The sequence below is a fragment of the Trematomus bernacchii genome, unplaced genomic scaffold (assembly GCF_902827165.1).
Source record: "Trematomus bernacchii unplaced genomic scaffold, fTreBer1.1, whole genome shotgun sequence".
NCBI classification, from domain to species: domain Eukaryota; kingdom Metazoa; phylum Chordata; class Actinopteri; order Perciformes; family Nototheniidae; genus Trematomus; species Trematomus bernacchii.
Genome location: NW_022987513.1, coordinates 5,132,506 through 5,145,062, shown reverse-complemented (window position 1 = coordinate 5,145,062; position 12,557 = coordinate 5,132,506). Strand labels below are relative to the sequence as shown.

The window sequence follows — 12,557 nt, the reverse complement described above, 5'->3', positions numbered from 1 at the left end:
AAATACTGTTTGTTTTTATTCTTTCTTATTAATTTCTTTAAAATGCAGCCCTTTGCAAAATGCACACAAATGCACTTTCTATTATATTCACAACCTCAGGATGCATAGTACAGCAGTGATGTTGTACGTTTTAACTCCGACTTTCCTCGCCGAGCTCAGTGACGATGACTGTCTAAGTGCTCCAGACCTTTCAGTCTTTTATAAGATTACAGGGCCCGAAATTAAATAGAGGCATGTGCAAAGGTTGGAAGGCCAGGGAGGAGTCAGGACCGAGGTAATGTCACTGTGTTTCTGATCTTTATTAAGAGCGACAGACAGAACCTCCCTCCCTCCCTCCAAACAAGCACGTATACACACACACACACACACACACACACACACACACACACACACACACACCACACACCACACACACACACACACACACACACACACACACACACACACCACACACACACACACACACACACACACACACACACACACACACACACACACACACACACACACACACACACTGTATGCATCTCCTTGTATTGATTAGTTGAGTAAAAAAGGGTTTAGGTCAGCAGGCATATGTCTGAATTTCTTTCTCTCTGTCTCTCACACTCCATTTATCTCTGTCTGATTCAATGCTCTTCGTCCCCCATCAGGGGGCCATGCTTCATCCATATATCTGCGCCTCCCCTCCCCTGACCCACTCTCACACTCTGCGGTTTCTTTTGTCCGTCTCTTTGCCCTTCACTTGACATACATAAATCAATCACTCTATCCAATTTCGTTCAGAGCAAATCCTGATGGATTTGATCCTGAGCCACCATCCTGATAAAGTAACAGTATCCACAGTGTGATTACATTACCAATTAAATGATGTGGTTATGACCATGAATTTGATTTTTGCTTCATTTTCATTTTTCACAGACGCAAAGGAAAAATACCTCACAAACAAACGAAGTACACAGCACACAACAACTACAAAGAGGAACATTTAATTCTCAAGCTCACTGTGAAATGGGGTAAACAAAGTAGTTTTCATCCTGGAGACTTGGACCCCTGAGGGGTTTTAGATTGCTTCAGATGATTATGGAATAAAACCCATTTCTACTCTGCATTTGTGTTTTTTTCTCTAAGATAAATACTTATTGTTTTTACTTTTTCGTAAAGTTTCACAAGGTACAACAGCACTTTACTGTACGTGAACCAAACAATAAACAATCTTTTTCCATTGCTAAAATAGATTCAACTAATTCAAATTTGGTCAGCCAATAATATTTCCATTATCTGTTTTTAAATATAGATGTACCTAAACTCAAATTAAAGCATTGAACTGAAACCTCAGTGTTGAACGAATCATATTCCAATATTGATATGTTAAGCCTTATTTAAAAGAAAAATGTACTGTAGGTCCTGAAAGAAATGAAACACTTCCAGATTGTGTGTGTAGAGCAGATGTGAAGAGAATAGCAGGGCTACTGTAAATGTGCAAGACTGCATTTAAGGCTACTTATAAACCAATATGTCATGATGTTGAAAAGTTTCTTCTGTGAGAAACCTGAATCATTGTTACTAACTAAACTGGCTGAATTTAATTAAAGGGGCCCTATTATGCTATTATGATTATTATTATGCCCCCCTGCCTGAAACACAGTTGGACTCATTTGTTGAGTCATTTGTTTCCTCCTCTGACATCACGACGTAACAGTAACACTCGTCGTTTTATTGGCTTGTGCTTCAACACATTGTACGTGATTGGTTAAGGGGCGGGACATTTCCGACACATCTCCAAGCGGTTTACCAGTCACAACAGAGCCGGCCAGCTAACCAATCAGAGCAGACTTGGCTCTGGTATCAGACAGAGGGTGAAAAGAGGTGCTGCAGTCTGTATGGGGCAAAAAAAGCACCTTTTTTCCCGCACATTATCTAAACTATCACAGTAGAGGCACATAATACAATTATGAAAATGAGCATAAAATCCCCTTTTCAACAAGCATGTGTTTCTGAACAGTGTTGACATTTCTTCCTTTTTTCTTTATGCAACATGTTTCGAAGGTATTGCACATCCAAATGTCATAATTCAAGTAAGAATTAGCCACCGCACCGCTCTGATTTAGGGCCAATCCCTTTACAGTAACATCAGGGAACTGATTCATTAAACAAGCCATGGCCAAATCTTCACGCTTTCCCTCACAGATAGAGCTGATAGCTGATCAATAGTTGCCAGACTAAATCAATCACCGTCCCCCTGCCCAACCAGACAACCCCTTCAGACCCCACTGCCTCAGCTCCAGGGCAGATTTGTCCTCCAATGCCTCTATCATTTGTCTTTAGATTTCCCTTCCATCTGATAGCTCTGGTGCTTTTCAAATGCCCTCTCCACATGTCCTTACCCCCTGTCAGTGATTTATATGTGTCTGGTCATCACTGAGGACACTACAAGTTTATGCTCATTTGCACAAAGTCATTAAGTCTCATATTCGTATTTAGTTTTTTCAAAGAAGTTAAACAATTTGCCACTGGCGGTGTGATAATCCCACATAAATCCAGAGTTGTTTAAGTAGGCCTATGCTTTACTTAAAGGGGACCTATCATGCAAAATGCACTTTTGTACGTCTTTTACACATGCATATGTGTCCCTGGTGTGTCAGGGAACTCACCAAGTGTCAGAAAACACAACCCTCTCTATTTTCCTCCATACCCAAATCTCTAAAAACGGGGCTGCAAGGGAGCTGATACAGACTGATACAGATTTGAAATTGTTCTGACGTCAGAAACAGGGAGCTCCGCCTATATGGGCAACTCTCCACCTATCAGGGGAATGAGAGGTTGCCGTGGCATGGTAACAGCATGGGAACATGATGCTCGTGCCTCGCCCCCCTTCACAGACATGTTTTATATAGGTATGGCCCTACAATATATTATTAAAATATAGCATGATAGGTCCACTTTAAAGGTACGTAAGAATGGAGAAACCAGCTCGAGTGCGCTAGAATTTGAAAGTACGCAGCCGAAAAAAAATCTGCCCCTTCCTTCAGACTTCCTTACAGAGCCCCTCCTCCAACACACACGAACGCGCACATGACCAATGAGGGAACGAGATAAGTTTGTGCACAGATGGAAGGCTGATAGGCAGGTAGGCCATCCAATTATTTGCCCCGGGCCGCGGGGCAGATGATTGGTCGTGCTTTTTACAGCGCCACGGCTTCCACAGATGAATTTTTTTTATGTATTTATTGTCAAAGCATTTAATTTATTCATTGCTATCGGGATGTTAAGAGCATTCCATGGAATATAGCAAAAAGTGTTTCTGAAATGAATTACCTACCGCACCTTTAATTGTTAAATGTCACTTTATTAAAAGAATTAGGCGAGTTAATTAGTTTGCAAATGTATTTTTTCCCACTGCATGCAAATTTGAAGAAGGATTTTACATTCAATGCTTCATTAAGCACTTTTTATTTTATGCGGCATAATTTGATTCAGTGCCTTAGACCTTGTAAGATGAAGAGAACATCTTCCTCCTTTTTTCCCCCTCTTAGACCATAGCTGTTTATTTTTCATTTTCCACTCGCCACTTCCCTCTACAGGCAATTCACATGTGCAGTGAACTGTGAAGGAAAAAAAATGGAACCCTCTCAAATACATGCATGGCTATTTACACACACAAGCATACTGTAGATGCATAGCCATACTGTAAAGATAAAAAGTCATTATTATGCATGGACAGGCAGCTTACTGCACACATCGATGTCATTACCATGCATTAAAAAAATGCTTGTCATGGCTGGATTGAGCAAACGCGGTCCAGTCCCAACTCTTTTAAAGCAGCGTCTCTGAATTAATGTAACACTGTTCATGTCTATCAAGGATGGCCTATAGGTTTTTGTGACAAGTCATTTCCTGCATTTATCTCTTACATTCTTTATTGGAGACATTTGGCAGACATTGTCTGCCAGACCGACTTAAAATGTTCTCATTAGGACTATACCATCAGATCTAATGAAGACACATTTTGCTCCATTCAAATGGTCCCAGTAATCTGCTTATAAGTGCAAGAAAAACGACATGTCTTTATAACATCTGTTCTTCTCTGCCTTTTTACTATTTTTAATTAAGCCATTGCAGTAAATCACAGGCTTGTAGACATAGGCCTATGATCATCTATTTATCTACACATACACATAAATGATTTATATCTGACTTTGTGATGAAAGGTTAATATCTTTATTTCCACAGGCAAAGCTGATGGGTGAATGATTGAACAGCATTCTGTGTACTTTTGGTAATAACCAATATGTTATTGGCTGTCAGTTTGTACACCATCTGCTGACTAAACACACTAACTGCAATCTGACACAAACGTGCCAAGTACAAAAGGGCAAGAGCACAACAAAACAACATTTTTGTTGTTGTCTACAGGCAAATGTAAATGTGTTTTTCACAAGTTTGTTGCCTCTTTTCCACACTAAAGAACATAAACATGTTCGCTTGAATAAATGCATGTGTGACATTTGATATGATTATAATTTTTCATCCATTGAAGTTTGGAATCAAGAGTTAGGATTTAAAGGCATCAAGACTACAGCATGTAAATACATATTTACATGCGGTAGTCTTGATGCCATTTAGCAAATACATGGCTGCACAAGTGTACAAACATTTAATGGCACGTTTAAAATAAATAAATCTGCTTTATCATGAACTTTGATTGATTGTTAAATCTTTATCACTGTGCTGAAGAGATTTAGAAAAGCTTACTATTCCTAAAGTGAAGTAACACCAGTGACAACAATATGGGACATATATATGCACAAAATATATATTTTCATTAAGCTGTCAATTTTGTGTAGTCATTAAGCCAATAAATTATGAGATAATTAAAAAATAAATACATTTTAGGACATCTTGCCATTCCCAAAGTGGACATCATATAAATCTTGTGTGAATGAATAAACAAAGTCAAATAGAAGGTTGTAGGAAACTGGAGCACAAAATAAATGAGGTCCCATTCATATAATTCACAGTTAGGATGCTATGAAGGACCTGTGCACATAGAATTAAGCAGAGCCTCTTCCAGTACAGATGTGAAGTGATACGCTTTTTCACACTGATTGAGGATATGCAGTTAACAAGAGAAGAAGAAAGAAACAAAATGGCGGTGTTTAGAGGATAATACTTGCCTACAATGTAGATGTAGTTGAACCGTGGGTCATCGATCTAACAGAGTTTTATTGTTGCATAAAAAGCATACTCTGAAATAACCTAATTGAAAAAATAATGGCATCTGTATCTTATTTTTATTTGTATCTAAAGTAGCACTCCGGCTCAGTAGGTGGCAGAGTGGACCTGTTGGTTTATAATGAAACACACGAAGAAGACGCAGAAGCGGAAGAGACGTGGCACATAAACAGAGAGAGGAAGCTAGCTGCTGTGAAGTTTACTGATGACAGCTTCTGGACCTGCCTTCCACGTCATTTCGACTAGGAAGCTTAAATGACAGCCGTACACCATTACCTAAAACGAACAGGGCTTGATTGAAGTCTGTCTGACAGGTAACATGTCATGTATTTATTGTTTAAGTTGGAACTTCCTTTACTGTAACTGCTAGCTAGCTACATTAGCTTGCTAACGCTACCTCCATGTTACCTTACCTGATAACTTAGGTAGCAGGCAGCTAACTAATGTTAGCTCAGATCAGTGTTGGAACTGATCTTGTGTTTTTGTTAAAACAAATACCTGGTTATCTCTGTTGAATAATAAAGTAAGGTCAGAGGATTTTACCAAAATGTGTACGATAACTTATTTGAAGTGAGCAAAAACCACAGCATTAGATTAGTAGCCACTAGCCAGTGACAGTCAAGGAAGTACGAATCACGCCCATGGACAGTTTGAGCAGCAGCTAGTGCGGGGTGCCATCATTAACTGCCTAATAAGTAAATTATAACTAGGTATGTTGACTTGATTGATTGGTCTTTAACGAAGCATGATTTAGCTGTCAAAATGTGCTGCTGTTATACAACATCACAATCTGCCAGGGTACTAGCCTCATTTGGGACTGCCCCAGCTAAATCGTGTGTTATTTGTTATAAAATACATTTGTATTTTTAATTAGATCTTCCTTTAGGAATATTAAATCAAAGTCATAATACATTCATGATACATTGACCCTTCCATAGCCTTTTAGTAAAGGTACAGTTGCAAAAAACAATGAAGGATTGTGTCTGGTAATAAATCACATAATGATCATTCTTTTTCATATTGATGAAAAACAATTTGAATAAATTAATACTTATTGGGTACATCCCCCCCCCCCCCCCCCCCCCCCCCCCCCCCCATTAAGCAGGTATTATGTAAAGCTGTTCCAGTAAATAACATCAATTTAGTAACATGTCATTAATTTGTTCCAGACAAGAACAAAAACTCCACACACATAGTAAATGTTTACATTATGATTTTATAATTTATCTGATTATTTCACTATTCACATGATACATATTTATAATGGATTTGGCTGTTATACACAGTGTACAACACTCTGGCTTCAAACTCTTCTCATAACTTTGTATTAAGAATTAAGGAAGCTTGTGCACAAGGCACTCATATGAACAACTATGTCAACAGCCAGGGTTTTTTGGGAACAAGGATTACAGGTTGCAAACCTTTAGTGTCACATGCTTTTTCTCATGAATGAAGACAGATTCATCTTACTTTTGTTATACTTAACACGAAGCTAGTCAGTAATTAACAGAATGATGAGAACTAGGACTTTTAGTTGTTTACATTCATAATAATCCTGCCTTTTCTTTGTTTTTCCTCAACACGGCGCAGGTGACTATGGGTCTCTGCAAGTGTCCCAAGCGAAAGGTGACCAATCTATTCTGCTTCGAACATCGTGTAAATGTGTGCGAGCATTGCCTGGTCTCCAACCACAACAAGGTCAGTGAGTGGACAAGTATCAGACAGTTTATGTTTGTAAAAATGTGTAACACCATATTAATTTTCTTTATCTCTCCTTGCCCTTCAGTGTATCGTGCAGTCATATTTGCAATGGCTTCAGGACAGCGATTACAACCCCAACTGTACTCTGTGTAGTACTCCACTGAATGCTCAAGACACTGTGAGGCTCGTCTGCTATGGTAAGATTATCAAGTTTCTGTCTATTACAATGTCATTGGAAAGAACATGATCAACTCTGTCAAATAAATACACAGATTAAGATAGACTTGTATCTTAAAGGGGACCTATCATGCAAAATGCACTTTTGTACGTCTTTTATACATGAATATGTGTCCCCGGTGTTCCAGGGAACTCACCAAGTGTCAGAAAACACAACCCTCTCTATTTTCCTCCATACCCAAATCTCTAAAAAAGGGGCTGCAATGGATCTGATACAGACTGATCCAGATTTGAACACTTCTATGTCGTCACAGAAGTGGCGCTACGGCTATTGGGCCAACTCTCCACCTATCAGGGGAATGTGGGGTTGGGCCACGGCCGGCCATTGCCGCTCGAAAGCGCTGGAGACGCTGTAGTACATATGCCAGGCCTGTAAGTGGCGCTGTAGTCTGCCACAAAAGCAGCGAAGAAGACTTCCCGCCCATAGTTACCATGGTAACGCTGCTTTAATTCAATGCAATCCCTCCCCGTCGAGGCAAGCACTGTAATTCTCTCCGGTTAGTCTATCAGCAGATGACAAACACCCACCTCTCCGCCTCTTCCAAGGAACGAGGGGACTGTGCGGCAGAGTTTCAGTTAGGTTTTCTTTCGCCGGTCAAGATGTCCGTTAAAGTTGAAATCTTCCGGACAAAATTAGAAAAGTGCCGGTCAAAGGTCTTCTTTGTTATTTATTGAGCTTTAAAACAAATGAATAACGACTCTATATAATAAAACACGGAGGACGGAGATCTCTTTTTCTCCCCCTCTTCTGACAGCCCAGCAGCTGATCAGAGCACTCTCCCCTCTCCTGCAGGGGGGCGTGGTCAGCAGAATCAGACCCGTAGACAGCAAACAGCACATAGAGCGAAATGAGGCATGGCTAAAATGCATAATCTGTTTGGTATTTTGAAAACAGAAACGTATAAATATACCTCATATAGGTATGGCCCTACAATATATCATTTAAATATAGCATGATAGGTCCACTTTAAATTAAAAGTGTAATGTTTTGATTTTTTTTTTACTGTGAAGTTAAATCATTTTTTCTTTCCACAGATGTGTTCCACTGGTCCTGTCTCAATGACCTGGCCTCTCGGCTGCCCCTCAACACGGCTCCAGCGGGGTATCAGTGCCCCACCTGTCAGAGTCCACTGTTTCCCCCTTCCAACCTTGCCAGCCCGATTGCTGATGTGTTGAAAGAACAGCTGTCGTCTGTTAACTGGGCAAGAGCTGGTTTAGGTCTGCCGCTGGTAAGGGCCTTTTTTATTGTTATGTTGCTGTGTTTATATCTCTTGTTTAGTGATCTCACAATCATTACACAAAGTGTCCTGTAAACAAATCAAGTGACAACAAAGTAGACATTCAGTATTGTGTGTTTTCTGGTTGTATTTAAAAGCTAAAATTGTACATATGAAAAAAGTTGGGGTGTCCCCGATCAAGATTTGACACAGTTTATTTGATTTGTTATTATCATTTATTGAATGCCTTTGTCTTGTGCAGAATGCGTGGTCTAGATGCAACCCTGTGTGCTTTGATAGTTATTATGCGATTGCTCTCAGATTTAATAAATACATTTGAAACGGTAGCCTTACCAAGTGGAAAAAAACAACTGGCAACAATCACAGAATAATTACAAACTACAGACAAGGAGTGCAGAGAGAAGCAGTAACAGTGCACAGAAACATTACAGTACATAGAATGTTTACGCTTACTATGTAGAGGCCACACCTTTCTTGTGTAGACAGGACGACAACAGATACACCCTCATTCCAACACAGGCTAAGCTCGAATGCTAAAATACCAGTTGGGTTTCCAAATGTTCAGTCATGGAGGCAGGAAGCTGTAACGGAGGCGGCAAAGGGAAATGACACCCATGTTTATAGCCTGAAAGGAACAATCCTTTATTCAATAATGAATTTATTTCCGCCACTGCAACGATTTTACTGTGAGACAGTTCTTAAAGGTGGGGTAGGTAATTCACTTCAGAAACACTTTTTGTTATATTCCATGGAATGCTCTTAACATCCCGATAGCAATGAATACATTAAATGCTTTGACAATAAATACATAAAAGGAATTCATCTGTGGAAGCCGTGGCGCTGTAAAAAGCACGACCAATTTATTTTAGCCGGCCCGGCTAAAATAACTGGATGGCCTACCTGCCTGTCAGCCTTCCATCTCGTGCACAAACTTATCTCGTGCCCTCATTGGTCATGTGCGCGTTCGTGTGTGTTGGAGGAGGGGCTCTGTAAGGAAGTCTGAAGGAAGGGGCAGATTTTTTTCGGCTGCGTACTTTCAAATTCTAGCGCACTCGAGCTGGTTTCTCCATTCTTACCTACCCTACCTTTAAGGGGAAATCTTCAAAGAATCGTCTTTCGTCATCAAATGTATTCTTAATAAAATGCCGTATTTCACTGACAGATTGAAGAGCCCATTGGGGTCCTTGAGGAGACGGCAGCTCACGATGTCACTGATTATACTGACTGGTCGACATTTGAGGGTGAGCCTCAATGTTAACTTTGTTTATTAGGGACTGTCTTTTACCCATTTATTATACAGTATTTTTTAAGCGTTTTAATCATACTCTCTTCCTTCCCACAGCACAAGAACAAAGTAACATTTACCCCAGCAGCTCTTACAACCCCAGCCTCAACCCACCACCACCAGAGTCTGTCTCACCTCCAGCACAGGAAGACGTTGTAGTCCCTCGTAAAAATGGGGATCCAAATATCCAGGAGCAGTCTGTGGTCAACTTCTCTACCGCTACAACCCGTGACACAATTACACTACACACAGGTAAAGCATTGGAAAGCCCTCTTAATCTATTGTCTCCCACTTTTAAAGAACATCTAACATTGTCTTACTTTAATGTATAGTATATTTTGTGTGCGGTGTATCACCTACAGTAGATGATTTTTGGCGATAACGGTCCTTTTAAGCCCCAAAATACATTTAAAGGTCCCATGTCATGTCCATTTCTACTGATCATAATTCCATTGTTGAGGTCTACTAAAATAGATTTATATTGTGCAATTTTTCAAAATCACATTGGTTTCTCATACAGCATCTCTGTATAGTATGTGTATTCACTCTCTGTCCTAAACGGCTTGTTGGAGCTCCTGCCCCCCCCTCCCTATGAGCCCAGTGGCCGTCTGCGAGACAGCGAGACACAGCCAAACCCAGCCCAAAACCAGCCCGAACACACACACACCGACTCACAGCCTCGCCGTGTCCCGCCGTCTCAGGGAGGAGAAATTGGCGGAGCTGCAGCTGAGAAAAGATTGAGAGTGTGTGTGTGTGTGAGGAAGTCCGTGGATTGGTCCATTTGGACCAATCCTCGGACTTAACCTAACGGCTCCGCGGACGTAATGTAACAGCTCCACGGATTGGTCCATTTGGGTATGGGCACGTCACTGTACCCAGGAAGAAAAAGAGAAATGTCCAACGAGGCGTTCTGGGGCAGCATAGACAGGTCTTTTCTGTGTTAGAGTTTTACTCGCTACAGGGTGTACTTTGAGGGTTTGTGACTCTGCAGACCGTTTACATGCATAAAAACCTTCATAACACACAAGGGGACGGGTAATAACCGGAAAAGCATGGGACCTTTAATAATAATTTTGAGGTCAATTTTTTTTGCACATACCAAGCTTAATACTATAATAATCTGTTGTTTATCTCCAGCATCGTCACCAAGAAAGATCTACGACACGCGGGACGTTGGTCACAGCTCCGTCACACAGATTGACTTTGACGATGACAAGTACCGGCGACGACCAACGTTAAGTTGGTTTGCTCAAATTCTCAAGTGAGTATTATGATCTACTGTGGAACTGCAGCTCTCTTTTCTTGTTTTCTCACCAAAAATAAGTCACTACAAATATAATTGTGATCCCTGATTTTCTGACATGGTTGATCTTTTCAGAAATCGCACAGGCGGAAAGCGGACATCTCTGTCCTGGAAACAGCGGGTCTTCATGCTCCTTGTGGTCGGAGTTCTCGGTTTCTTTACGTTGATCATCATCATGGCTAAACTGGGACGTGCCTCCGCGGGCAACGACCCAAATTTAGATCCTCTGCTTAACCCCAACATCCGTGTGGGCAAAAACTGATAAACAAGCGTTGATTTCTTCTTTTCCTTCTGTGTAACAGAATATACAGTATACCTGTGTAGAACAAAATGAAATGGGACTCTCAGTGACACTGGCAGCCCAACAGAGGGAGCCCTTTACCCAACTTGAATGAGAATGAAAAAGAGATGCTGCACCTTTTTTGAGAATGGAGGCAAACTCTGGCTCTATTCATTTCCATCAGGCAGTGGGACCCGGCAGGAAGAGCCCGCCACAAACAAATCTCTGAAGGTGACCAAGGCCCGGTGCAAAGACGAGGGATCCGGTTATTGTTGTTTTGAAAGCTTATGAAGAAGTGGGGTAGCATTTATATTTACAATTCCAGCTAACATATGTCAATGATCTTTGTTATTTGGGTTTTTTAAGTTCTGTAGACACTAAATAAACACTTTTGATGTTAAAAGAACATCTTTAGCTCGCAGAAAAGTCATGTATATGATACATTTAATAATGTCTCTACGGTTACAGATTCCACTTGCTGATTTGATTTCAGTGACCTTGTTTCTCCTTTAGAGAAGATGTGGCCCTCACAACTGGAATGAAATGCTCCAAACTATTAATAACTTATTATGGGTGTCTGCATCACTTCTGAAATTGAGTGCATTGCTTTTAGGTTTGCCATAAATACTGTATGTATATTTCCTGATGTTTTTGACTGTCTATTAAATGGGAAAAACTGCAGAATTTAAGCATTATGTTTTTTTGAAGTTCATGAATCGTGTTAATTGTTTACTGATGTGCAAAGGCAAATACAGTGAAGGATTTAATGGCAGTTGCATTGTGCTTCACTTAGAATAAATATCAGAAAACTAGGAGTATATTTATAAATAATATATATATATATATATATATATATATATATATATATATATATATATATATATATATATATATATATATATATTAATTACATTTGAGTTCAGTTGCTCAAAGTGTTATTCTATTGCCTAGTTCTAATGAAGCCACTATAAGCATGACACTGTTATCACAGACTTTTGATCAAAGTAAACAATATCCCATGGAGTAGATGTTTGGGTCTGTATACTGTAAACTGCTGCACTCCTTTTTAATCAATATTTGCACTAAATTGACAAGATTTATGAATTGTTAAAAAAAAACAGAAGAAATCACTTGTTTATTACTCGCTAATATAGTGTTTCACTACAACAGGACCCTGCTTTTATGTCTTTCTTCAAATATAAAGATCTACTTTTTAAGAAGTGCAGATTGTACTTTATCCCAACTGGTAAAAGGCGTCACTCAATCAATCTGAAAAAT

General features: G+C 39.9%; 1 protein-coding gene across 1 annotated transcript; it reads left to right on the top strand.

Annotated features, from left to right (window-relative positions):
* Nucleotides 1-5,267: 5,267 nt before the first annotated feature.
* On the top strand, nucleotides 5,268-11,968 carry zfpl1 (zinc finger protein-like 1). The gene is made up of 8 exons (XM_034114279.1): nucleotides 5,268-5,549; nucleotides 6,826-6,933; nucleotides 7,022-7,133; nucleotides 8,209-8,402; nucleotides 9,574-9,652; nucleotides 9,754-9,948; nucleotides 10,834-10,957; nucleotides 11,075-11,968. The coding sequence occupies exons 2-8, from the start codon at nucleotides 6,832-6,834 to the stop codon at nucleotides 11,259-11,261; spliced, it is 993 nt and encodes a 330-aa protein (XP_033970170.1). The 5' UTR covers nucleotides 5,268-5,549; nucleotides 6,826-6,831; the 3' UTR covers nucleotides 11,262-11,968.
* Nucleotides 11,969-12,557: the final 589 nt, after the last annotated feature.